General features: G+C 50.0%; 3 protein-coding genes across 10 annotated transcripts; 2 read left to right on the top strand and 1 right to left on the bottom strand.

Moving 5' to 3' along the window:
• The first annotated feature begins 253 nt into the window (after positions 1-253).
• Positions 254-11694, top strand: DEDD (death effector domain containing). Of its 4 annotated transcripts, none has more exons than XM_055334171.1 (6): positions 254-383; positions 2073-2105; positions 7720-8108; positions 8308-8415; positions 9254-9400; positions 10147-11694. In XM_055334171.1, exons 3-6 carry the CDS (start codon positions 7784-7786, stop codon positions 10521-10523), a joined length of 957 nt encoding a protein of 318 aa, XP_055190146.1. In that variant the 5' UTR covers positions 254-383; positions 2073-2105; positions 7720-7783; the 3' UTR covers positions 10524-11694. The 4 variants fall into 4 exon arrangements, with proteins under 4 accessions (XP_055190146.1, XP_055190148.1, XP_055190147.1 ...); XM_055334173.1 differs by lacking the exon at positions 254-383 and adding an exon at positions 447-542; XM_055334172.1 differs by lacking the exon at positions 254-383 and having other exon boundaries at positions 1108-2105.
• NIT1 (nitrilase 1) lies at positions 11597-14948 on the bottom strand. Of its 5 annotated transcripts, none has more exons than XM_055334166.1 (7): positions 14868-14948; positions 14183-14281; positions 13683-13937; positions 13454-13557; positions 13108-13241; positions 12810-12935; positions 11597-12142 (listed from the first exon to the last, which is right to left on the bottom strand). In XM_055334166.1, coding segments are annotated over exons 1-7 (987 nt in total). In that variant the 5' UTR covers positions 14870-14948; the 3' UTR covers positions 11597-11875. The 5 variants fall into 5 exon arrangements, with proteins under 5 accessions (XP_055190141.1, XP_055190143.1, XP_055190142.1 ...); XM_055334168.1 differs by having other exon boundaries at positions 14750-14911; XM_055334167.1 differs by having other exon boundaries at positions 14676-14892.
• A 25-nt stretch (positions 14949-14973) lies between these two features.
• On the top strand, positions 14974-26344 carry PFDN2 (prefoldin subunit 2). The gene is made up of 4 exons (XM_055334176.1): positions 14974-15091; positions 25019-25107; positions 25221-25344; positions 26044-26344. The coding sequence occupies exons 1-4, from the start codon at positions 15017-15019 to the stop codon at positions 26218-26220; spliced, it is 465 nt and encodes a 154-aa protein (XP_055190151.1). The 5' UTR covers positions 14974-15016; the 3' UTR covers positions 26221-26344.
• The last annotated feature ends 165 nt before the right edge of the window (positions 26345-26509 follow it).

Here is a 26509-nt window from a genome sequence, read left to right as displayed (position 1 = left end):
CGCCACCCTCACTCCCTCCCCCCCGCGGCCCCCGAGCCGCCACCGCCGCCAAGAAACGGCGGCGCCCGCTTGCCCCAAAGCAAGATGGCTGCCAGCCTCTAGCGTCGCGTCCCCAAGTGAAGCTATCCACGCCCCGGCTCATGCCGCTGCCAGGCTGCCCTCACCCAGCATGGCCACCCCGGCTCATGCCTCCCTATGGCCTCGAAGCCGCCGCTAACCGGCCAGGTTCCGGGCGGCGCTGCTCAGGACGAGGCCGCCCCCTCCCCCACGCCCGCGGCGGCGGCGGCGGCGGCGGCGGCCGGAGCCCGGATGCGGCGGCGCGCGACGGGCCGGGAGGGCGGCGCGGATGGATCCAACATGGCGGCGCCGAGCCTGAGCCGAGAGTGAGGCGGCGGGGCGGCGGAGTGGGGAGGGGGAGCCGAGCGGGACGGGGCGGGGCCGGGCGGGGCCGCGGAGGGCTCGGGGAAGGAAAGTGGAGGGGGAGGCGGCGGCGACGTCCAGCGCGAGAACCTCGAGAGAGGGAGGTGACGGGACGCTGCGAGGTGGGGGAGGGGAGCGGCCGAGGGGGCGTGCGGGGGAGGTGGCAACTGCGGGAGCGGCAGGGGCGAGGCGGGCGGGCGGGCGCGGGGAGGGGCGGCAACGAGGGCCGGGCCGGGGGTGCCGGCGCCGCCGAGGTGGGCGCGGGGCTGCAAGCCCGCAGGGGCGAGGGCGGCGGGCGCGGGGCGCGGGGGCGCGGCGCGCGGGGGGCGGGGGCACGCGGGGAGGGGGAGGAGAGACTTCCGACGTTCGGGGGGGGGGGTTTGGGAAGTGCCGAATTGGAGGTGGGAGGGGGAAGGGCCTAGGGGAGCCCTGGGGTGGAGCAGGAGAGCTCGGCGGCGTGACGGGTAATGGGGAAAGTGAGAGACCCGGAGGAAAGTTTGGGAGGACGGGGAGCGGGCTGGGGGGAGGACCGCGCGGCCGCCCGGGGCGCGCAGGCTGGGGCCGTCCCTGCCCCCCGCTCCCCGGGAAGGCAGACGGAGCGGAGTTGGGAGGCAGCATCCCTCGCCGCCAGCCCTGATCGCCAGGCCTCCAGCCTCCAACGGGGTGGGCAGGGCAGGAGCGGGCGGCTTAGAGCGTGGGGTGAGGGTGAGGGTGAGGGTTCACCTGGATTCGCTTTCCAGAGGCGCCCCCGGCTCACCCCGCTCCCTGGTTTCCCTCGGTCGCCGGAAAGAAGGGGAGCCGGGGAAGCCAGTGTCACCGCCGCCGAAGTGTAGAAGGAGGGAAAGGACTTCCCTCGCTTGCCTAGCGATTAGCAGTGTGGGACGTGGGGCGACCGTGCCGAGTCGGACCCCGGTGTGCCCAGGTGGGGTGTGCGTGCCCGGAGGTCCGGGAAGGGGAGCGCAAAGCAGGAGGGCACCCAGGCAGCCTGGATAATTAAGTGAGCGCTTCAGTTCCCAGACCTTCCCGGTGCCGCGTAAGGGCTGCGAGGGAGGGGTCGGGACTCCCCCCCCCCACCCCGGTGGGACGGAGATGTTGGAGGGGATGCGCCCCGGTGGGTGCGTCGTTCCCACTCTGCGCTAAGGGGCAGGGCGGAAGACAGAACTGGGAGGATAGCTCTGGTCTGAAGAGTGAACTGATGGGAAGTGCCTTGTTCGGGGGTAACCATTCCCCCACCCCCAGTTCTTCCTAAAGTGGGAAGTCAGTGTTAACGTCCTAACGAAATGGGTCTCCGAAGGTATTGAGGAGTCAGGTGAGAAGGTTTCAGGGGATAATTGGGTTTTCCCCCCACCCCGCAAGTTGTTGTTGAATATCCGGCAAGTTGCCTTGAGCCATCAAGGCTGGAGGTCCTTGGGAGTTGGGATTGTTCTGTGAATTGGTCAGTAGGAGAGGAGGGAAACCTGGGGACTCTGCTTGGTAGCTCGGAGTGGATCATTTTAATCAAAATGGCTTTAGGTGTGTCTGTAGTTTTGTAATTGAGACTAACTCTTTTGGGCCTTTGCTGTTGCAAAATAAAGCTTGAAAATTGACTCTTCCCCTCCTCCCCCTTCCCCCAATTTGTTTTTGTTTTGCTGCTGGCTTCCAACTTGTGCTAGGAAGAGACCTGGGAAGTTAAGTTTCTTGCAAAGGTAAGTCTGGAACTTTTTTTTTTTTTTTTATTGTTCTTGAACAATGGAAGGGAATGGGAATGGCCTGAGAAACGTGTTGGGGTTGAGCCCAGTCGTGGGTTAGACGCCAGGGAAAATGAGTTTTCACCTACCCAGCTGAGTGAATAAAGCCTATTGCCCTCACTGTCTTCCTGGGTAACTGGAGATTGGGAGGAAGGAAAGGAGAGCCCAAATTAGGTGTTTTGGGGCAAGCCCTCAGCTTTGGTTTGTTATTATGTAGTCGTCTTGGTCAGCTCCGAGAGAAACATTGTTTAACATTCGGAACATTGTACTCTAGTACAACTTCTAATGTTACCCTTGGCGGGCCTGAGGTTCCTTCCATGGGAAGGCTTTTCCCCTAGCTTACTCTTTCTTCTAGTTGTTCAGGGATCCTAGAATGTTCCTTTGGAAAACATATAATTCTGACTTCCAGATATTTGATTACATTTTTCCTGTCCCACCAGCAAGAAAGCTCTTTACGTTCTCTCAGTCTTGAAGCTTTTCCTTGTCTTTTTCATTACAAGTTTCACGACATCACTTTTTTTTTTTTTTTTTAATTCTTCCACATGACTTTCCTCCCTAAGGGCTTTGGAGAGAGTCAAATACTTCTGGTTTTGTGAAAATATAGATGTTATCCCTGTTGGGATGAAACTATACTTTGGTCTTCAAGAAATCATTCTTTTTTTTTTTTTTTTTTTTAAGATTTTAATTATTAGAGAGATAGCGAGAGAGAGCACAAGCAAGGAGGAGGGGAGAAGCAGTTTCCCTGTGAGCAGGGAGCCCAACTGAGGGGCTGGATCCCAGGGCCCTGAGATCATGACATGAGTCAAAGGCAGACAACTTAACTGATTGAGCCACCCAGGCGCCCTTCTTTTTGTATTTCTTACACAGGACTTTATGGGCTTCTGAGAGAGTCGAGTACCCCCAAAAATACAAATGTCTTTCCTGTGGTTGGGATGAGACTAGACTTTGCTTGGAAGTAGAAACCTGGTAGGCAGTTCTGTAGATACTTCTAGTCTGTCTGTTGGCACTTGGCTGGTTTGGACCTCCCTAAAGAAAGAAAACAAACAAAAAACAACTCCAGGAAATGCAGCAGTTCCTTGGAATAAAGAATTATTCTCAGGGGGAGAAATTATTCTTGGGAAACTGTAATGGGGTGGGTGGGGGTTGCTCTTGTTAGGTTCTCAAATGGACCCAAACCAGGCAACAGGATCAGGACTCTTTTTGACTGGACTGTTTTGTTTGTCTCTTGGTGTCTGGCAATATTTCAGGACTCAGGAGTTCTTTTTAATCTGTTTAGAGCGGGTATGTTCTCCTTACTACTCTGATTATCTTTCATCTAGGATCTCTGTATATTTTAAGCTGCGTCCCCAAGCTTCACTGCCACAGAAAGCTGAATATATTTTGGTTTTAGAGGAGGTTGGCTGTGTTCTTTTAATGCTAAAGGTAGATAGATTCTTGGAACCCCATCTATATTGCTAAGTGAGTGAACCCACCGTCCTAGATGATAAGTAAGTGGGTGGGGGGTTGCCTATTAGCCTGCGTGTCAGCCTCCCAACATTTCTCTCAAGGACATGGCCTTGGGAAACTTAGACTTCTACATTTTGCTTCATTGAGTAAGCGGACTGTCTCATCAGCAGTCAAACAAGGAAGGGTCTGCAACTGGTTTAGTTTCAGGACTTTAAAGTTGGCTGTGAGGGTTAAGTGCAGGATCCTTTTTGTTTGTTTTGCAGGGGATGGCATTTCTCTTATCTTTACAGAGATCCAGATTGAACTGGGTCACACTGGACCTCCCAGGATGGGGCGGAGGAGAGGGTAGTCCCACCACTTACTGCTCACCTGAATGGCAACAGCAGGTGATAGAGAAGCCAGGGTTGGAGTGGGATGGAACTCTTTAGTGCTCGGTGAACTTAGGAGTGAAGTAAGTCTATGTCTGACTGGCTTTTCTTCTGGAACATTGTTTGATGGGTTTGGGTCGGAAGGACCCAGTGGCTTCCTTCTCTAGATGTAGGTAGAAAGTGACATGCTGTCTCGATTCTTTTGACCCTTCGTCATGATCCATCTACAATAGGGTTTCTCAGACTCAGCATTACTGGAGTTTTTTTAAAAAGGTTTTATTTATTTATTTGAGAGAGAGTGCGTGCTAGCGCAGACAAGAGTGGGGAGGAGCAGAGGGAGAAGGAGAAGCAGGCTCCCCGCTGAACAGGGAGACTGATGTGGGGCTCGATCCCAGGACCCTGTAGCGTGACCTGAGCCAAAGGCAAACGCTTAACCGACTGAGCCAGCCGGGCACCCTGCATTATTGACATTCTGGGCTGCATGATTCTTTGTTGTGCTTTAGACTTGTGCTTTAGAAGATGTTTAGAAGCATCCGTGGCCTCTACTCACTGCATGCCAGTAGCACGGCCCTTGCTCCCTCCAGTCATAATAGTCTAAAATGTCTCCAGACATTGCCAGGTGTCCCTTGGGGGTGGAAGCATCCTCCCTGGTTGAGAACCACTGACCTAGAAGCTATGATAATTCCTGGCACTTTGAATGATCTAGTGTGGGATCTAGGACTTAAAGGTGGCTGTTTTTTTCTCTCATATCTGGGGAGTTAACCCTCAGAGGACTGAGGCCTATTATAGAATTGCATCCATTGATACATAGGTTAGGACCCTAGTCCTTTCCTGTATTCTGCTTCATTTTCCAGTGGGAAGGTATGCGGGGGACAATATTCTTTCATTTCCGGGGCTTTATAATCAGGACACATAGATTCGGGAGCTCTCTAGCAACCTGCTCTTTGGTTTGGTTGAATGTGAAACCTGCCCATCTGCTTTTTCTGGGATCCTCATAATCAACAGCTGGCCAAAAGGAACAGGTGGGATAGGGAACAAGGAGAAGTCTAAGGAGGCTCAGTTTTCTCATGTTGCTTGGTATGAACAAGGAGTTACTTTCCGTTAGTTCCCCCCACTACCCCTGCCCCCCACCCCCATTTGTACCTACAACAGGTGAAATGAGAGGAAGAGGCAGAGAAAACCAGCCTGTCATTGGGTAGCTATTTTCCCAGCTGTTTCCCATGCTGGAGTGGGAGGGGGTGTGGCATCTGGGCTGTCCTAAGTGGATGCAAGCTATATTTCTTATCCACATATGAGAACCCATGATATGGAGCTAAGTGATTCCAGGGTGGACCCGCCCTTTTCTTAAGGGAAGGAGTCTGCTTCTGGTTTAGGATTGTTGAGGAAGAGGGGGGACCAGGTCCTACTTGCTCTCATTTTCTGAGAGCCCATCAGCTTGACTCTTTTGAAGCAGCTTATCATTTTATTCTTTAACATAGCCTTAGTTTCTTGGTGTATAAAATAAACAGGACAACCTATCTTATTGCTGAGTAGGGTACTGTGGGATGGGTATTTCTGCATAGCGTAGGGGAGGCTGCGGCTAGCTAGAATGTATGCATATAGTTAGGTTGTATCTGTTTTTAATGAAGTCCTCTCAGTGGACTTGTATGAGTATGGCTTGTGATGATGTCCTGGATACTAAGTTCAGTAAGTTATGAGTACTATGTGCCAGGCTTTCTCCATTGCTGGGCACTGGAGATATAAAGATGAATATGACTTAGTCCGTCTACAGGAGTTGCTTAAGATCTAATAGGATAATAAATACACAGATAATTTTAGTACACTATGATAAGGAGTTTAAAGGAAATATGCATGATGTTCTGTAGGAGCACAGAAGAGGAAAGAGGACTACTTATCCCAGCACGGAGGTGTGGAGCATGAATTTGAAGATGGTATCTGAGTTGACTTTTAAAGGATGAGTAGGAGTTAGCCATCTGAAAAAGGGTGCTGATGGGGCACATTTGGGACAGAGAAGGGAGAGGAGCACTCAGGCAAAAGGAGTAGCCCGGAGAAAGAGAAAGGAACTGCCTGCTCTATGTGAGCTATACTCAAATTGATGGTGGAAAATAAAAAGTGGGTTCTGAGGTTGGAAAGGTAGGCAGGGCCTGTCTCAGAACGTTTGGTGTGTTGTGTAAGAAGTTTGCAGTGTTCTTACAGGTAAGGAGGGGGATGTAGGTAGATCTTAAGCGGAAGAGTGATGAGGTCAGTTGTGCATTGTAGGTAGCTCGTTCAGCTGAATGGGGGGAATGGACTTAGGTGGGTTAAGATTGGTGATAAGGAGAATCCCTACAGAGGGTGTTACTATAGTCCAGGTGAGAGATTATTGGGACCTGAACTGGGGTGGTGGCAGCAAAAAGGTGAGGAGATTGAAAACGTTTAGAAGTAGCTTTGGCAGGACTTTATAATGAATCACGACGTTGGAGCCGTGGTCAGGGGTTGGGTAGTATTGGCCAGCACTATCTGACCAGCATGGACATGGAAGCCCATGGACTTGAGGCTTGGTTACTGGCTGGTCATTAATGTTACCCAGCTTGATGGGGGAACTATAGGAATCAAATGCCAAATTATAGAATGAACATTAGGCTGCTGTCAATCGTTGTGGAGGGATGGACAAATAACCATGATGAAAGAAGAGGGTGTATCCAAATGGCATGTGAACATCAAGGGGGTACTTCTGCCAGAGGAGGAAGAGAATGCTCAATGTAGGGGTTTAGTAACGTTTGATAATTTAAATCCGGGAGTTTCGGTTAGTATTATTAACCTTTGCAGTTATGCTTCTGAACTTGGATGGATTGTAGGAAAAATGAGGATAGGATTGTGGGGGGTTGGTCTGGGTTGGTCAAGGATGCTAATCTCTTTGAAATCTTTCATGACTGTTGACACAACAATCTCGCACATAGTTTCTAATTGGATCCTTAACATGTCTGAAGAGTAGTTTCTTTCATTGGTGTTTTGTATATGGGGGGGGGGGCAGTGAGGCTTTGTTGTGAGGTAACTCGCTTAAGGCCCACAGCTACCTGGCTTGGTAGTGTCACAGGCAGCACTGAAACTAGTTCTCACCCTAAAGATGTTCAGTTTCCATACCGTCTGTAAGTTCATCTGTTGTAGCTTCTGTGTTAGTTAAGAATGAATTCTCTACTTCTCAGTTTTGCCTACATTTAAGAGGTGAGCTGGTTGGGGAGGTGGGAGGGAGAGCACAGGGGACCAGAAGCAGTATTTTGGGGTCAGGGGAACAATCGAGGTAATCTCTAACAGCACCTCCTGCCCAGTATGCAGCACTGAAATTGCATAGAACATTCTCACTTAGGGAAAGTGCATTTCTCGGGGATCCCTGGGTGGCGCAGCGGTTTGGCGCCTGCCTTTGGCCCAGGGCGCGATCCTGGAGACCCGGGATCGAATCCCACATCGGGCTCCCGGTGCATGGAGCCTGCTTCTCCCTCTGCCTGTGTCTCTGCCTCTCTCTCTCTCTGTGACTATCATAAATAAAAAAAAAAAAAAAAGGAAAGTGTATTTCTCTAGTAGGGTCTGGACTTAGGACAACATCTGTTGGATGTGGAGCACTGTAGGCTTTATTTTTCAATGAACACTTTTTAAAAGTTAATAAACACTAAGCACAATTCTGTACCAGGCACTGTCAGGCACTGGAGATAGAAGAGTGATTGAGACCAGGTTGAGATTGCCGTTGAGTAGCTCATAGGTTCTTTCCTTGCCCCTTACAGTATAGTGGGGATTGCAGCTGCTGAGCAGGGATTCTGGAAGGCATTGCGCACCTGAGCCCCCAGCATGGCGGGCCTAAAGCGGCGGGCAAGCCAGGTGTGGCCAGAAGAGCATGGTGAGCAGGAGCACGGGCTGTACAGCCTGCACCGCATGTTTGACATCGTGGGCACCCACCTGACACACAGGGATGTGCGCGTTCTTTCTTTCCTTTTTGTCGACGTCATTGATGACCACGAGCGTGGCCTCATCCGAAATGGACGTGACTTCTTATTGGCGTTGGAGCGCCAGGGCCGCTGTGATGAGAGTAACTTTCGCCAGGTGCTGCAGCTGCTGCGCATCATCACTCGTCATGACCTGCTGCCCTACGTCACCCTCAAGAGGAGGCGGGCTGGTGAGGGTGCATTGGGGGCTGGGGACACTGGAATCCGGGAAGAGTTGTGGGAGGCCAGGATTGAGCAGCACATAGGAGTCCAAGTGGGAGGAGGCGTTGACCCTAGGGGCTACCTAGGACAAGTTAGGAGGCCTATTGGAGGGTTGGATTAGAAGGGAGGAGAGTATCTTTTCCTGAATGACTCCCTCCCCTCCTATAGTGTGCCCTGATCTTGTAGACAAGTATCTGGAGGAGACGTCAATTCGCTATGTGACCCCCAGAGCCCTCAGCGATCCAGAACCGAGGCCTCCACAACCCCCCAAAACAGGTAAGAAGATACTAATTCCACCTAATGTTCGTAATCAAGAGAAAATATCAGGGGCACCTGGCTGGCTTAGTCGCTGGAGTATGCGGCTCTTGATCTCAGGGTTGTGAGTTTGAGCCCCGTGTTGGGCATAGAGTTGACTTTTAAAAAAAAAAGGGAGCGCGGGTGTGCCAAGAGTCGGTTGAGTGTCTGACTCTTGGTTTTGCCTCAGGGTGTGGTCTCAGGGTCCTGAGGTTGAGCCCTGCATTGAGCTCTGTGCTCAGCATAGAGTCTGCTTGGGATTCTCTCTCCCTCTGCCCCCGCCCCACTCTCATGTGCTCCTGCATGTGGTCTCTCTCCCTTCTCTCTCTCTAATAAATCTTTAAAAGGCGTTGGGGGGTGCACCTGGGTGGCTCAGTCAGTTGCGTTTCTCGATTTCAGCTCAGGTCATGATCTTGGGGTCATGGGATTGAGCCCTGGGTTGGGCTCCTTGCTCCAAGGGGAGTCTGCTGGAGATTTTCTCTCTCCTTCCTCCCTATGCATATACTTGTTTTCCTCTCAAATAAATAGATAATGCTTAAAAAAATAGACACCAAACCCATCATTTTCCCAGCTTTGCCAGCCTGAATGAAAGGACACTGTATCTCTCACTGCCGCCCCCCCCCCCCAATATCCCATAAAAATCAGGCGAGGTGTTAATGCTTCACCTGGGTCCTGTAATTGTCCCCTTGTTTTATCCTCTTTTCAGGTTATTGATAAAGCTTTTAGTGCTAAGTCTAAATGAGTCCTTTCTCATTCCAAGGGAAGGGTTTGTGTTTCTGCTTTTACCCTATGTTTTTTTCCCCTTTTACCCTCTGGTCAGTGCCTCCCCACTATCCTGTGGTGTGCTGCCCCACTTCGGGCCCTCAGATGTGTAGCAAGCGGCCAGCTCGAGGGAGAGCCACACTTGGGAGCCAACGAAAACGCCGGAAGTCAGTAACACCAGACCCCAAGGAAAAGCAGACATGTGGTGAGGAAGCTGAAGGGTTCTAGAGGTGGAGTGGGCCTGAGGGGGAGACAGAACTGTTGAGATGCCGGGGAGTTTATGCTCTTCAGGGCAAGGCTCCTGTCAAATGGTTGAATGACTTGGTGGGATTGAATGGTTTAGTCTCTGGGGAGAGAATTTCTGTCTTTGCAGCAGAGTATCTTTCAACTCTTTCTAGTTAATATAAGATCAAAGGGATGCTGTTACAATACCCTTATTGTAGGATGAACCAAGTATGATGGGTACTAAAATGAACTTGTATGCCTGTTCATTAGGAAAATACCTCCTCGGGGCAGCCCAGGTGGCTCAGAGGTTTAGCATCGCCTTCAGCCCAGGGCGTGATCCTGGAGACCTGAGGTTGAGTTCCACGTCGGGCTCCCTGCATGGGGCCTGCTTCTCCCTCTGCCTGTGTCTCTGCCTCTGTCTCTCATGAATAAATGAATAAAATCTTAAAAAAAAGAAAAAAAAGGAAAATACCTCCTAGAAGTAGGGTGCTGCTCATGAGGGGTGGCGGTCATCTGACCTGGGCTTGGCCCATTTCAGGGAAACTTGCATTCAGGCATGGATTTCAGAGCTACATAGAAAAGAACTAGTCCTGGGGGAGAGGTAGCAAAGCTGGCAGGTGATGCTCCCAACTTCAGCTACCCAGCTGTTCATTCCCACCTTTCAAACGTGGGTTGTCTGCACTTCCCTCACTGCAACCACTTGTTCATGTCTTCTCTTCGCCACAGACATCAGACTGCGGGTTCGGGCTGAGTACTGCCAGCATGAGACCGCTCTGCAAGGCAACGTCTTCTCTAACAAGCAGGACCCACTCGAGCGCCAGTTTGAGCGCTTTAACCAGGCCAACACCATCCTCAAGTCTCGGGACCTGGGCTCCATCATCTGTGACATCAAGTTCTCTGAGCTCACCTACCTCGACGCATTCTGGCGCGACTACATCAACGGCTCTCTACTAGAGGCGCTTAAAGGCGTCTTTATCACAGACTCCCTCAAGCAGGCTGTGGGCCACGAAGCCATCAAGCTGCTGGTGAACGTGGACGAGGAGGACTACGAGCTGGGCCGTCAGAAACTCCTGAGGAACTTGATGCTGCAGGCACTGCCCTGACCTTTCCCCCTCACCTTTCGGGGGACTGTTCCCACCGCCCACCTCTGGAGCTTACATACTGTTCTGGGGTTTGTTCTCTGCCCTTCCGACCAATCACACCCCTGCCTTTTTTTTTTTTTTTTTTTTAAAGGAAAAGACAAAGGAAAATGGAAGCGGTGTTCCCCACCCCTCCCTGCACCCACGTGCCTGGGCCTCCCCCGTTTCCCTTTTCCATGGACCCTCCTAATGTGTGTCTCCACAGCCACCTTGCCACCGAGCCGTAAGACAGACGTAGAGGGAGAAGCAAAGGCTGCGGGGATGTAGTCTTTGTTAAGGGATCCAAGTGAACACTGCTTCCGGGTGCATTGTGGGGGGGGGTATCCGTACTTCTGGCTTTACGAGGGCTCTTCAGTTTTGTCTGAAAAACCAAAGGGCTGTGAGTAAGGGAGCTGTGTGGAAGGTGGGACTCTGAAGTGTATTTTGGAAATTAATCACCACCCTCTCCCAAATTATATAATTTTTAAAAAACAAAGAAGCTGTGGCCCTTTCCGCTCTCTCCTGGCCTCTGGTGCTGCTCCTCTCTGCCTCATTCCCTCCATTCCAGGGCTTCAGACCTCTGCCTGGTGTGGCTCCGTCCTTTGTCCCCTTTGCCAAACCCTCTCCAAGGGAGGACGGTAAGAGGACTGGGTCAGCTGAGTCACTCCTCCCAGCAGGGTGGATGGAGAAGGGGGTGCTGATTAAGATACACTCCCCCTGAGAAGGGGAAGGGGGAGTGTGAGACTTCCCTTCCATGTTCAAGTGAAAATAAATCATGTACCCTGCAGCCCTTTCCCCTTTGCTTTCTTCTGGCTTGGGCAAAGGGCATCACAGGTGAATGTGAAGTCATTCAGTATCACCTCCTATCTGCTCTTTCCTTCCCCATTCTCTGCCCCACTCCCAAGCTTCCGAGCATGGGGCTGGGATATGCACTGAGTGTTGCACTTTTATTTGGGTAGGGAGGCATGTTGAATGAGCCAGGAGGCCTACAACTGGAGCCTAGTCTAGCTGGTACACCACCACCTCCCCTTTCAGCTCCCAAAGGAGATGTCCAGACACAGACTTTATGATGGTTATATTTTTTTCAATGCCAGTGCTGCTCAGCCCTCAGCATAACTTCAGTTTTCATGAAATAAACAGTGACTATATAAAATTCCACCTTTCTGAAACTGAAATCTGAGCTCAGGTGAAAGCTTCTTCTTTCCCAAGAAGCTGAGCCTGTGTTCATTCGAGAGAGTCAAGGTTCTCCCAGTGAGGGGAGCCGCGCCTGGGTCCTGCCTTCAAGTCACAGCCACACCAGCTCACAGTGGGAGTCTCAACTTCCAGAAGTCAAAGTCTTAAGACAATGGGTGGCCCAGATTGCCATAGAGGTCAGGCCTGCGGTGCTGGAACACAGGCAGGTGTTGGCGTAACTGCCGCAGATAATTGAGGTCAATTCGGGCAAGGCAGAGGCCTGGTCCTTCAGAGCAGCGGGCCACCACTGTTCCCCAGGGATCCACCACCATGCTGTGGCCATAACTTGCTCTCTTCTCGTGGTGGCGTCCACACTGTGCTGCCGCCACTATGTAGCACTGGGTTTCAATGGCACGGGCCCGCAGCAACACCTGGGGAATGAGATGTGTATTCACTTAAGCGAGTAGCATCTAGTGGGAAATTATGGGTGATGGACATTACAGGCCAATCTGATCATTGCCTGGGAATGATTCACTATGTAAATTATTCTTTAACATAATGAGAGGCAACAACCTAGGGAATGAATTTTCCCAGTAAGTGGAGAGGAAGAAAATCCTTCAGCTGGTAGGGCCATGAGAGAACAAAGTTAAGAGAAGGCCCATATGTTTGTGTGGTTTTTTTAATTTTTATTTATTTTTTAAAGATTTTATTTATTCATAGACACACACACAGAGAGAGGCAGAGACACAGGGAGAAGCAGGCTCCACACAGGGAGCCCGATGTGGGACTCAATCCCAGGTCTCCAGGATCACACCCCAGGCTGCAGGCGGTGCCAAGGCGCCAAACCGCTGCGCCACTGGGGCTGCCCTTTATGTTTTTTTTAAAGATTGATTGATTTGAGGGGAGAGAGCACAAGTGGGAGGGGCAGAGGGAGGAGGAGAGAGAGTCCCAAGCAGACTCTGTGCTGAGTGCAGAGCCTGACAAAGGGCTCGATCCCACAACCCTGACCTGAGTGGAAACCAAGACTCGGATGCTGAACCAACTAGTGCCACCCAGGTGCCCTGAAGGCCCTTCTGTTTTGAAGAGGTGTCCTCTTACCTCCCAGTGGGCTGGGCCTGTAACAGATCCAAAAGCTGAAGGGTAGGTGAGTATTTCTGCTCCAGCCTGAGCCAATGCCAGAGAGAGTTCAGGAAACCGCATATCATAGCAGATAGCTAGACCAATCTGGAATGAAAACAGCCTAATAGCCCTGTCCTGTTGTTCACAGCATTCAGTCATACCCACTGCCTACCCCACTCCTTAGGACTTTTTTTCCATCCTCTACTACCACTTCAAAGTATTTCTCTTCTCCTCCCTCCTGTTCCTCTTCCTCACCTCATCCTTTCACAACTCCCACCTTGCCTGCTGGTGTGCTGACAGGAGACTCAAGACTGGGCCCAGGAATGGTAGAGTTGCTCTCACGCATAGGCCCCTGCCCGGGAATCTCCACGTCACACAGATGGGTCTTCCTGTAAGTGGCCACTACTGACCCTGTAGTAAGAGGGGGAAGGAACTCTCAGTGCTGGTGCGCTAGGAGCCCAACTTAGTTCCACTCCTCCCACCAAGACTATTTATAACCTAGGCTCAGAAGTACAAACGCCCCTAAAACTCTTGACCAAGGAAACCAAGTTGAGAATTCTGGATAAGGCAAGTTTAGGTAGAAGAGCCTGGGAAGATGTGGCTAAAGAGCTATCAGGTCTCACCCTCGTTGTTTAGAAGCACATGGCAATTGTAGATTTTCTGAGTCTGCTCCCAGTCTTGGCCTCGTTCATGGAAACCACCCAAGGACAGCCAGAGTCCACATTCCCTGGAGGAAGGCAGGGGAGAGGAGGCAACACTGACAATTCTTCTCAATGTTTGACCCTCCTATCTGGCAATTCGGGGACACTGCCCAACAAGGAAGCTACCTTTCCCTCCCCCTTTCCCTGATACCTGGCAAGCTGGGTATATTCTCCCAAAAGGTTCCCACCCAGTGGCTCAGACAGGCGTAGTGTCTCTGCAGGGTCCCTTGCAATGAAGTCAAATGCCTCAGGCAGGAAAGCCAGGCAAGCACCCAGTCTGGCAGCCTCTCGAACAAGCTCGGCGCATGTTTTAAAGTTCTCCTGCTTGTCTGGTGTTGATGTCACTTGGCACACAGCCACCAGCGGCAGTTCCCAGGAAGAAGAGGAGATAGCCATGGCTCTGGGCCTGTGAATGGCATGGGCAGGGCTCAGATTTCCAGAATGGGGAAATGCAAATTTAACTATCAGAGTCTTAAGTGGGGGAGCAGGAGGGCTGCGCTGCCCTTTGGTTTCTGCTTTTCAGGGCTCCCCACTGATGAAATGTTCTGTGATGGTTGGCACCCCAGTGTATCCCACCATCTATGCACATCACAGACATTTACTGAGCATCTATTAAGTGTCAGGTACCAAGGACAGAGCAAAACATGTTACCTGGGCTGTGCACAAAGTACTGAGAGTCGAGGTATCCGGAATCCAGGACACAAGAGAAGGGGCAGGAGCTGGTGAGGAGGCCTGATGATGAAGCCCAGCCTGAGGAAGGTGAGAAATCAGGACACCACTCCCGTGCTCAAGCAGCACATTTCCAGGATTCTCTGACTCCTCTCTTCATACTGGGAGGCTGAAGCAGGGCCCTCGCAGAGAAACACCCCCCTCCCCACCAAGTCTTACTGGGAGTAATTATGGGCTACAGGAAGAGTCATAAAGTGGGAAGACAGAGGAAGGGGCTTTGCTCGGCACCTGTCTCGGCTCCAATGGGCTCGTATTAGATTGAAGCCCCCCCCACCCCGCCCCCACCCCCACCTGCCCGCCCGGGGGAACATACCCGCGGTTCAAAAGGCATCCCCAAGAAACCTCCCTTCTCTCCCCAGCCTCTCCCCTTCTCTGGGCACCTGCACGGCGGCACTGCTCGGCGGATGCCCCTTACCCCGATCTCCGAGGGGAAGCTCACCGTCCCTCGCCCCTCCCACCCCGTGGGGGGCAAAGGGCACCGGCACCCACACACATCCCAGCCCGTGCCCCCACGCTCCGGTCAACCCGGCCTCTCCGCCTCTCCCAGGGGCAGCGGCTCCCTTGCACAGGTTAAAGCCCCGCAGCGGAGTGCACCGCTGGGTCCTACATGAGGATAGCGCCGAAACCCTCGGCAGCGTCCGACCGGAGGAGCGGCCTGGAAGCGGCGGCCCCGGGGCCAGGGGGCGGCAACCTCCAGGCCGGATGTGACGCACGGGGGCGGGGCCGCGCAGGCCGGAAGCGCAGCGGGCGGCGAAGATGGCGGAGAGCAGCGGTCGCGCCGGCAAGAGCAGCGGCAGCGGCGCGGGGAAAGGGGCGGTGTCGGCAGAGCAGGTGAGGAGCGGAGGGCGCGAAGGAGGGCAGCCGGGCCGGGCCCGAGTCGGTGCGAGGAGCGGGCGGCGCCGCTGGCTGGGGCAGGCCCCGCGCGCGTCCCGGCGTGGCGGGGCCGCCCCGAGAGGGGAGGGTCCTCGGGGAAGCTGGCCGGGTCCGGGGGAGAGCGCGGGAGGGTTTGTCGGTGAAGGCCACGCCCCCTCCCCCGGGGTGCTGGGTGAGCCGGCCAGGGGCCGGAGCCGGGCGGGAGGGGAGGGGAGGGGAGGCCGGGTAGAGGAGGGAAGGGACGAGAGGGAGGGGACGGGAGGGGGAGGGGCGGGGGGCGGGCGTCGCTCTGTCTACCTCCCCGCACCCTCCCGCAGGATAGGCCGGGCCCGGCGGCTCGGCACGAATCCCGGGGGCCTCCCCGGGGGCCGGCGGGCTGGCCGGGTGGCCTGTTCGGTGACCCCGGCACCACGCTGACCGTCGCCCTCACTCTGCAGAGCCACGTGACTCGCATGCCCCAGCAGTCCGCTGTCCCATACTATTTTGACCCGCACGTCGTTATTAGATTGGATTTCCTGAGCGACCAGAAACCGTGTTGTAACCCGAGTTTGCATCTCCCCCAGTGTCTCAGCAGCGGGAGACGTGTGATAAACAACCCGGAGAGCCTTTTGTGGCGCGCGGGGAGCCCTGGTTCGCTAATGGCGGGGCTAGTGTGTAGTCCGGGTGGCAAGAAATCCCCGCGACAGAAGGGAAAACCTAAGACAACAGCTCTTCCCGCTACAGGCTCGCTCGCTTGGCTTGTCAGTTATTTGTTGAATAGTCACCGCAGGCAAAGGTGTCTCCATAAAGATTTTTCAAGTTGGCCCACGCCATCAAAGAGCTCACAGTGAAATAAGACCTACGAAGTGCTAACATGAGGCAGAAGATGAGTGTCCTAACAGGTATAAAGTGCTGTGGGATTTTTAAAAAATATTTTATTTATTTATTCATACAGTTTCAGGCAGAGGGAGAAGCAGGCTCCATGCAGGAAACCCAACGCAGGACTCCATCCCGGGTCTCCAGGATCAGGCCCTGGGCTGAAGGCAGTTGCTAAACAGCTGAGCCCCCCCGGGCTGCCCAGTGCTGCAGGATTTTAGGGAGGGGGGTAAAGGATAGTTTCTGCCCCCGCACCCGTGTGTTGTGGTGGGAGGGAAGGGAGAAGGAACCTAATACTTTCTGAGGGGTGGCTAAGAGCATAAGAAGTGCCCTGGGGTTGGCAGATCTGTGTTAGAATCACGTTTCTGCTATTTATTATGTGTAGATGACCTCCCATGAGTTTCCCTCTCTCACCTTGTAAAAATTTGGCAGTTCATACTTCATCACTGTTTTGATTATTATTAGATAAGAAATGCATGCAAAGTGTTTTGCACAGTAATGAGTATAGTGTTTGTTTTTCTGGGAGAGATAATCCTTCAGTTCTAAAGGATGAGAGAAGTTAGTCAAGCAAAGAAAGAAGTGGAGGGACCCCTGGATGGCTCAGCAGTTTGGCATTTGCCTTCAGCCCAGGGTGTGATCCTGGAGACCCGGGATCGAGTCCCACGTCGGACTCCCTGCATGGAGCCTGCTTCTCCCTCTGCCTGTGTCTCTGCCTCTCTCTCTCTGTCTCTCGTGAATAAATAAATAAAATCTTAAAAAAAAAAAAAAAAGAAGAAGGAGGAGGAGGAGGAAGTGGAGAATTTCCTAGGCAGAGACTAATGTCCTTAAAAGCACTGAGGCATGAGCCTTTCTGGCCTATTGGGGATGCAGGTGGGCTTAAAGTATGGGGTGGACTGCAAGACTTCAATGTGAATGGGATCCCTGGGTGGCACAGCGGTTTGGCGCTTGCCTTTGGCCCAGGGCGCGATCCTGGAGACCCAGGATCGAATCCCACATCGGGCTCCCGGTGCAAGGAGCCTGCTTCTTCCTCTGCCTGTGTCTCTGCCTCTCTCTCTCTCTCTCTCTCTGTGACTATCATAAATAAATAAAAATAAAAATAAAAAGAACTAAGATTTAAAAAAAAAAAGACTTCAATGTGAAGAAAACGGGATAGAGAGGAAACTAGAATGTTTCTCAGATTTATGTCTTTGATGGATGCTCGTTTATAGGCAATGTAGGAAGATAGGAAATGTCTAGGGGGGTGGGGAATACGTTTCTCTTGGGGTTTTGAGTTTGGATTTCTTGTAGGACATTCAAGTAGAGGTATTTAATAGTTGGTTTGATTTATAAATTTTGAATTACAGACATTTGAGTCAGAGATACAGGTTAGAGAACTATAAGCTTATGGAAGGCTGATAAAGTCATGGTAATGGGGGTAGCCCCAGTGGCGCAGCAGTTTGGCGCTGTCTGCAGCCTGGGGTGTGATCCTGGAGACCCGGATCGAGTCCCCCATCGGGCTCCCTGCATGGAGCCTGCTTCTCCCTCTGCCTGTGTGTCTCTGCCTCTCTCTCTCTCTCTCTCTCTCTCTGTCTATGAATAAATAAATAAAATAAAATAAAAAGTCATGGTAATGGGCAAAATCATCTAGGGTTTGTGCAGAAAGTTGAAAAAAGAAGCAGAACAAGGATGGAACCAATATTTAAGGGGTTATGGAGAAAGAGAAGAAGCCCTCCAAAGAAACCGAGCAGTTGTGATAATTGAGTTCTGAGGCTGTTCTTGCTTAACATTCTGTGGCCTTTGTGTTTCAGAGAGAACACTGGATAAAAAATGTAAGATTTATTGGGGCACCTGGCTGGCTCAGTACATAGAGCATGTGATTCTTGATCTTTGGGTTGTGAGTTCAAGCCTCATGTTGGGCCTAGAGCTTACTTAAAATGTTTTTTAAATTTTTTTATTTACTTATTCATGAGAGACACACACAGAGAGAGAGGCAGAGACACAGGCAGAGGGAGAAGCAGGCTCCATGCAGGGAGACTGATGTGGAACTCAATCACAGGACCCTGGGATGACACCCTGGGCGGAAGGGAGGCACTCAACTGCTGAGCCACCCAGGTATCCCCTAAATTTTTAAAAAATATATGTGATTTATCATATCTGCAAATGTGAGCTATATATGTCCCTTATAAACAAGATGGAAGGAAGCAACACATTGTACTAGGCACTTGTTTTATCTTCTGTTATTTAATTACTGTTCTTTGGAGTAGGTTATATTGTCCTTCCTTTATAGGTAAGGTTATTTGAGTTTCAGAGACTTCAGTTAGCTTACCCAAGGTCAGTAACTGGAGAGCAGGGCTTTTAATTGAGTGAGTTATTTGAGAATCAGATACATTTTTCCATTTATACCACGATCATATTAGGGATATTTGAGCTGAACCTGAAGGATTGGATAGATTTGAACAGGTGGTAATGCAAATAGAATATAGGGAATAGGATAAGAAGAGAGCTAGGGAAAGCACAGGCTGACAGGAAGTGCAGTGACTGGTCAGTTTAGCTAAATCATGAAGTATAAGAAAGATGTGGTGCTTAAAAGCAAGTTGAGTCTTTGCATGGCAAAGAATTTGGAACTTTTTAATGTAAGCAGTGAGGAAGCCATAGAAAAATATATGGCATCCTATTGTTATTTTTCTGTTACATAAAATAAGACATGTTCATTGTGGAAATGTAGAAAACACAGGAAAAAGTACAAAATAACAAATTACTCATGATCCTAGTATCCAAAGATAACTATTATTGCCACTTTTTTTTTGTTTTTAAGGATTTTATTCATGAGACACAGAGAAAGGCAGAGACACAGGCAGAGGGAGAGGCAGGCTCCCTACAAGGAGCCTGATGTGGGACTTGATCCCAGGTTTTGGGGAGTCATGCCCTGAGCCAAAAGCAGGCCCTCAACCACTGAGCCACCCAGGCTATTATTACCACAGGAATATATCCTTTGATATACTCCAAAGGAGGTCCCCCCCCCCCACAACCTATGTTTTGTGTGTGTGTATAGCTGGAAAGGGAGGACATATCTTCATTACATATTTACATACTTTATAATATTAGTTTTATGCGGGATATACCATTTTGTAATCTACATTTTATGCCTAATATGTCATGAACATTTTTATATGTCATCCAAGTGTTAGGAAAATTAAATTAGCAGCAGTGTATAGGATGAATTTGGAGAGTCCAAAAATAGGGAGATAATTTAGAAGACTCTTCCAGAGGTAACGAAGTCTTGGGCTAGGTGATGTCAGTGAGCCTAAGAAAAATTGCAGAAATGGTGTGATAAGTTTGGCAGTTGTTGGGATAAGGGTGTGTTCAGAGATGAAACGAGGGTTTCCTACCTCAGGAGTTAGAGTGGTGTCCTTAGCAGAAATAGGGGAGACGACAAGAAAAGGAACAGTTTAAAACGGGATAAAAGATCAGTTCAGCTTCAAATGACCTGAGTTTTAGGTATCTATAGGACAGTTAAGTGGAAATGTTCTGGGACGCCTGGGTGGCTCAGCTGTTGAGCATCTGCCTTTGGAACCTGATTCTCCCTCTGCCTGTGTCTCTGCCTCTCTCTCTGTGTTATAAATAAATAAATAAATAAATAATAAATAAATAAATAAATAAATAAATAAATAAATAAATATTGTTTTAAACGATGGAAATGTTCTGTACTAATATCTACTATTTATTGACAATCTGTTATTTGCTAGATATTGTCCTAAGTTCTTGATATAACTCACTGATCTTCAAACATCCTAAGAGACACATTATCTGAAGAAACAAATTCAAAAAAGAGGTACCTTGCTGATGGTTAGACTATTAAGCCATTTCTGCCTGACTTCAGCACTCCTTCCTCTAACTTGGAAGTATAGATCTAGAATTCCGAGAAGGCCTGGGTTTGCAGGCAGTAGACTAAGGCAATTGTGGAAGCCATAGAAGTAGCTAAGAATACCAGTTGAAATAGTATGAGTGATAAAGGGAGAAGTACTATGAAAAGAATCTTAGATCCTGTCTCCATTGTAGAGATGAGAGGAAGAACTTCAGAAAGAGGAAAGGAGTGTTAAGGGAGGTAGGAGGGGATGCCTGGGTGGCTCAGGGCGTGATCCTGGGATCTGGGATCGAGTCCCACATCGGACTCCTTGCAGGAAGCCTGCTTCTCCCTCTGTCTGTCTCTGTGCCTGCCTGCCTGTCTGTCTCTCTCTCTGTTTATCATGAATAAATAAATAAAATCCTTAAAAAGTTGAGGTGAGGGGATCCCTGGGTGGCTCAGCAGTTTAACACCTGCCTGCGGCCCTGGGCGTGATCCTGGGGTCCCGGGATCGAGTCCCACGTTGGACTCCCTGCATGGAGCCTGCTTCTCCCTCTGCCTGTGTCTCTGCCTCTCTGTGTGTGTCTATCATGAATAAATAAATAAAATCTTAAAAAATAAAATAAAATAAAAAGGGGGGGTGCGGGGAGGTAGGAAAATCAATGGACCAAAGGGTCCGGGAAGTTAAAAGAGAGTAGAGAACCAACCTTGTGTTGGGCACTGGACACGGTCCATCATTTTAGTTCTCATTGTTACCCTGAGGCAGTGGTTCTCCACCTGCTTGATTTCACCCCAAGAGAAATTTGGCAATGCCTGGAGACATTTTTAGTTGTTAAAAGTTGGATCTCTTATGGCTTTTAGTGGGTAGAAGCAGAGAGATTGCTAAATCTCCTACAGTGGAAGTAAAGGAAGTGAGTACAGACCAGTCCTAAAAGATGAAGAGAAGGCTGGGAACCGTTATTTGTTGGAGTAGTAAGGTCAAGGATCATTTCTTTTCTTTTTCTTTTCCTTTTCTTTCTTTTCTTTTCTTTCTTTCTTTCTTTCTTTCTTTCTTTCTTTCTTTTCTTTCTTCTTTCTTTCTTTCTTTCTTTCTCTTTCTTTCTTTCTCTTTCTTTCTTTCTCTTTCTTTCTTCTTTCTTTCTTTCTTTCTTTCTTTCTTTCTTTCTTTCTTTCTTTCTTTCTTTCTTTCTTTCTTTCTTTCTTTCTTTCAGATTTTATTTATTTATTCATGAGAGACACAGAGAGAGAGGCAGAGACACAGGCAGAGGGAGAAGCAGGCTCCATTCAGGGAGCCTGATGTGGGACTCGATCCCGGGTCTCCATGATCAGGCCCTGGGCTGAAGGCAGCGCTAAACCACTGAGCTACCAGGACTGCCCTCTTTTCTTTCTTTTTAAGATTTTATTTATTTGAGAGAGAGAGCATGAGTGCACACAAGCAGAGGGAAGGGCAGAGGGAGAGGGAGAAGCAGATCCCCAGTTGAGCAGGGAGCCTGATGACTCTGGGCTTCAGGACCCTGAAATCATGACCTAAGTCACCCAAGCACCCTGGTCAAAGACATTTTCTTGATAGTTGAGTGTGTTTGTCAGGAAAAGGGCACTAAACTGAAAAGAAGATATTTAGTGAGTGACACCCCGAACACTTTTCCAGATGCATCCAGGCATAATTCTTGACCTATTCTCTTACTTCATTACCCAGTAAGAGTAAACATTATGTAGGTAAGAAGACCAAAGGACATTTTGGAGGTAAAGGTAATGACTATGGGTTTTTCTTGAAGTTATCAACACTATATGAATTAAACAAAAAGGAAGGAAAGGGGATCCTTGGGTGGCTCAGCGGTTTAGCGCCTGACATGTTGTATATCTTAAACTTATATAATGTTATATGTCAGTTGTATCTCAGTAAACCTGGGGGGGTGGGGAGAAAAAGACCTTGTCCTGTATAAAATTGTTTGTGCCAATCATGAGGATGTAAAGAGTTCTATACTTACCAGGGTTGAACTTACTTTTTTTTTTTTTAAGATTTTATTTATTCGTGAGAGACAGAGAGGCAGAGACAGGTAGAGGGAGAAGCAGGCTCTCTGTGGGGAGCTCAGGATCATGCCCTGGGCCAAAGGCAGATGCTCTACAGCTGAGCCACCCAGGCATCCCAGAAATTTTAGACTCTTAAAGCTGATTTCATTGGTGTATTTAACCACACACATCCAGAGGAGTGGGTTATTTGGGTGCTAGGAGAGCATCTAGAATCTGGTTAAGATTTTCTTAGATGAAATGATTTTGATCTGTCACACGTTGACAGTGGAGAAGAAGCTAACTATAAATGGAATAGTTTGGTATAGGCAGTGGAGGCAAAGGAAGAACAGATTTCCAAGGCATTTTTGGAACAAGTGGATGAAGTGGACCAAGATGGAAGGATGGTGGTTGGGAGAAGGCCGCGTGCCTGCCGCTGGAGTGACAGGGTGCTGGTCAGTCCTATTCATTGGCTTTTTGAGCAGTAGAAGGGATGTAGTGGTGGGACGGGTCAGCCATTAGTAGCTCACTAGCTGTAGATGAGCCTTGCAGAGAGAGCTGGAGATGAAAGATCCTAGTAAACATGAGGTGGTTGGTCATTAGAGGTGGTGATGCTGGACATGGTGTGAACAGGAGTGAGTGACTGGGCAGGAGCTGAGCGGGTGGGCTCAGTGCTCAGCTGATCAGGAGCGGCCAGGCGGCCACCGGGTCTGGAGAGAAGGCCGAGGTAGTAGTTACCGTACCTGACTGCTTACAAAGCCCTTTCCCACTAACTGGGTCACGTCATCCAGCGGCTCTCTAAGGAGGTACCACGTGCATTTCACAGGTCAGGCAAGTAAGGCTCGCAGGGAGTCACGCCGGGGGCTCCATTCTGGTTGCACTTAGAATTATGGTGGAGAGCTTTTAAAAATACCGAGGTCTGGGACGTCTGGGTGGCTCAGTAGGTTAAGAGTTCCACCCATCCCACTCTTGATTTGGGCTCCGGTCAAGTTCTCAGGGCCATGAGATCGAACCCCGGCTCCTGTACTCTGTGCGAGTCTACATGGGATCCTCTCTCTCCCTCTGCCCCTTCCCCTTGCTCAGGGCATTCTCTCTTTCTCTAAAAATAAATAAATAAATCTTTTATTTTTTTATTTTTTTTATTTTTTAAAGATTTATTTATTTATGATAGACAGAGAGAGGGGCAGAGACACAGGAGGAGGGAGAAGCAGGCTCCATGCCAGAAGCCCGATGTGGGACTCAATCCCAGGACTCCAGGATCACACCCTGGGCCAAAGGCAGGCGCTAAACCGCTGAGCCACCCAGGGATCCCCTAAATAAATCTTTTTAAAACATATACGAGACCTGGGACTCACCCAGTGATTGTGTAGTTGTTCTGCGGTGTCCCTCTTCATGCTCCCCTGGGGATTCTGACAGTAGCCAGGGTCGAGAACCATAGGGTTCAGGTTCAGTGTCCGAGGCCACAGGGCCAGTATGTGGCAGAGACAAAGCCTGAAACCTGGTCTTTGCAGGCCTCCGGTTTTTATTTCGTCTTTTTCTGTATCCCATCCACCACCATGATTTTCTTTCCTCATTACATTTTCTACTTTTCATCTGATACTTCCTTCTGAACCCGGTCATCGGGGCCCTGTACTAAAAGTCACGGTGGCTGCGCTGTTAGTACCGTCTGCTTTGCACGTTGTTTGGATTCCCTGCTCTGTTTCCAGGAAACAGGGAGCTGGTAGTAATCATTCCTCTGGGCCTTTACATATATTACTTCTCACACTGCTTTTTTTTTCCTCTCTTTTTTTTAAGATTTATTCATTCATTCATTCATTCATTCATTCATTCATTCATTCATTCATGATAGACATAGAGAGAGGCAGAAACACAGGAGGAAGAAGAAGCAGGCTCCATGCTGGGAGCCCAGTGCGAGACTCGATCCCAGGACTCCAGAATCACACCCTGGACCAAAGGCAGGCACTAAACCGCTGAGCCACACAGGGATTCCCCCCCACTTTTTAAAAAAAAAAATTTATTCGTGAGAGAGAGAGAGAGACAGGCAGAGGGAGAAACAGACTCCATGTAGGGAGCCTGACGTGGGACTTGATCCCGGGACCTCGGGGTCACGCCCTGACCCGAAGGCCGACGCTCCACTGCTGAGCCACCCGGGGATCCCATTTCTCACACTTCTCTTGCACCCCTTCCTCCCCCAGTTTCTCATCTTCAGGCTCCAGTTAAGGCAGTGTCTCTCTGCAAGCCTATGTTAGGGTTTCTAGGCTACAGAAACAGACTCCAGCCAACTTTTTTTTGTTTCTTTTTAAGTAGTGTTCTGGAAGGATAGTGGGCAGTTCAGAGAATTGAACACAATGAAAAGAAAGGTTCAAGGACTGGGTCACACCAAGTTCAAGAACTTGGGGCGGGGGGACGCCTGGGTGGCTCAGTGGTTGAGTGTCTGCCTTTGGCTCAGGGTGTGATCCTGGGGTCCGGGGATTGAGTCCCACATGGCTCCCTGCATGGAGCCTGCTTCTTCCTCTGCCTGTGTCTCTGCCCCTCTCTGTCTCTGTGTCTTTCATGAATAAATAAAATGTTTATTTAAAAAAAAAAGTTCAAGAACTAGGGCAGCTTTGAGGGTTTCAGGAAGAGGGATGGAAGATCATCTCTATAGGACATCTAGTTGTCTTCACTACAGCTGTCTTCTGTACCTGTTTGTCTCTACCCCAGAGTCAGTTCCTGAACAGACACTCTGGTGCAGAATAGGTCACTGCCCCTGTGGACTGCCCCTGTGGTCAGGGAGCAAGGGTCCTGTCAATAGTAGCCCCACAAGCACCCCCTGAGCTAAGGAAGGCAGTTCCCTTGTGGGAGGAATGCTGGGTAGAGCCAAACGAGAGTACTCCCTACAAAGCCTTTCCCTAGAGCCTTCTTTACCTGCAAGTCTGAGCTCCTCTGCAGGTGCTCCAGGAGCTCCCCACCGTCCTGTATTATAAATGCCTATTCGTCACCACACAGAAGCTGCGAGAAGGACTGGTTAAGTTCCCCCACAGAGTAGGTTCTCGGTAAGTGTTTAGTGAATGGAATTTCAGACAGACTACAGGTAGAAATTACAAACTTGGACCTACTCCTATTCCAAGGTAGGTATCCAGAGCTTGCCATCCTGTGTTGTTTTTTGAGCCTCAGCCATGTCCACTGTCTCCTCTCTCACTTAACTTTCATCTTCCAAGGTTATCGCTGGCTTCAACCGTCTTCGGCAGGAGCAGCGGGGTCTGGCATCCAAAGCAGCTGAGCTGGAGATGGAGTTGAATGAGCACAGGTGAGGAGGTCGGGGAGCACCGGTCAGTAGGAAAGTTGGAGAGGCCATTTGTAAGGGAAGGCTGCAGCAGAGAGGGGCTGCATTCTCAGATCTGCCTTGTCCCCATGCTGCAGCCTGGTGATTGACACCTTGAAGGAGGTCGATGAGGCCCGCAGGTGCTACCGAATGGTTGGGGGCGTGCTGGTGGAGCGGACTGTCAAAGAGGTGCTGCCTGCCCTGGAGAACAACAAGGAGCAGGTGAGCAGGAGTCCTCCAGTAGAAGCTTTGGGAGCAAAGGGGAGGGGGGGGGCCAGGATTTAGGAAACGTGGTATAAGCAAGTGGGTGGGAACCCATGGTGAAGACCGCATGGAAGGCCCGTTAGCTGGTGCTTTTTATGCTCTAGTAAGTCGAACTCCTCTGACAGGAGAGGCTGCTGGCTGTCCGCCTTTTTCCTTGCGCTCTGTGGCCTGGCTGATTTGGGGGAGAGGCGGCGGTAAGAGCAGTGTGTCTCACAGTGTGGTCCATGGGTACTTGCATCCAGGTCACCTGGGGAACTGATTTAAAATGCAATTTCCTGGACCCACTGATTCAGAACAATTAGAGGTGAGGCCTATAGAGTGGCCTTTTTTTTTTTTTTTTTTTTTAAGTAATCTCTGTGCCCTACGTGGGGCTTGAACCCACAACCCCGAAACCAAGAGTTGCATGCTCTACCAGCTGTGCCAGCTGCCCATGGAGTGGCATTTTAAAAACAAACAGCCCAAGTGATTCTTATGTACATTGAAGTTCATAAATCATTGTATTTGAGAAAGGCATACTTTTAGTCTTTGGATTCTACTATCAATACTTGGTGAGGCTAAAGGTATCATCCCTCCTTCACATCCTCCAGCCATAGTCTGTACCAGGTAGGGGAAGGGAGTCCTGAAATCCTCATATAATCCCTGTCGCTTGGCCTCTAGATACAGAAGATCATTGAGACCCTTACACAGCAGCTTCAGGCAAAAGGAAGAGAATTAAATGAATTTCGGGAAAAGCACAACATTCGTCTCATGGGGGAAGATGAGAAGCCAGCAGCCAAGGAGAACTCAGAAGGGGCTGGGGCTAAGTCCAGCTCAGCTGGAGTGTTGGTCTCCTAGGAACCAAGGCGTTTGCATTTTTTTCTACCCTGACTCCCACTTCTTCTAATTTCTCTTTATTGTTATTATTATTATTTTCTCTGCTATTGTAATATTTTTTGTTAATTAAATGTTTTGGTCAGAATGCTTAGCTCTAGCCTGAAGCTTTCTCCCAATATGAGGGGCGGGATCTGCATGAGGCATGGAAAAGCCTATGACTTGTGGGGCTTGGTTCCATCAGTCCAATGGCTCACAGTATCAGAGGAGGTCCCATATTTTATTCTTCCCCTTGCAAATAAAGATGTGTCTA

Source organism: Nyctereutes procyonoides, unplaced genomic scaffold (genome assembly GCF_905146905.1).
Source record: "Nyctereutes procyonoides isolate TBG_1078 unplaced genomic scaffold, NYPRO_anot_genome, whole genome shotgun sequence".
In the NCBI taxonomy this organism is placed as follows: Eukaryota; Metazoa; Chordata; class Mammalia; order Carnivora; family Canidae; genus Nyctereutes; species Nyctereutes procyonoides.
The sequence above is the reverse complement of the archived record's forward strand: the minus strand, read 5'-3'. Positions and strand labels throughout refer to the sequence as shown.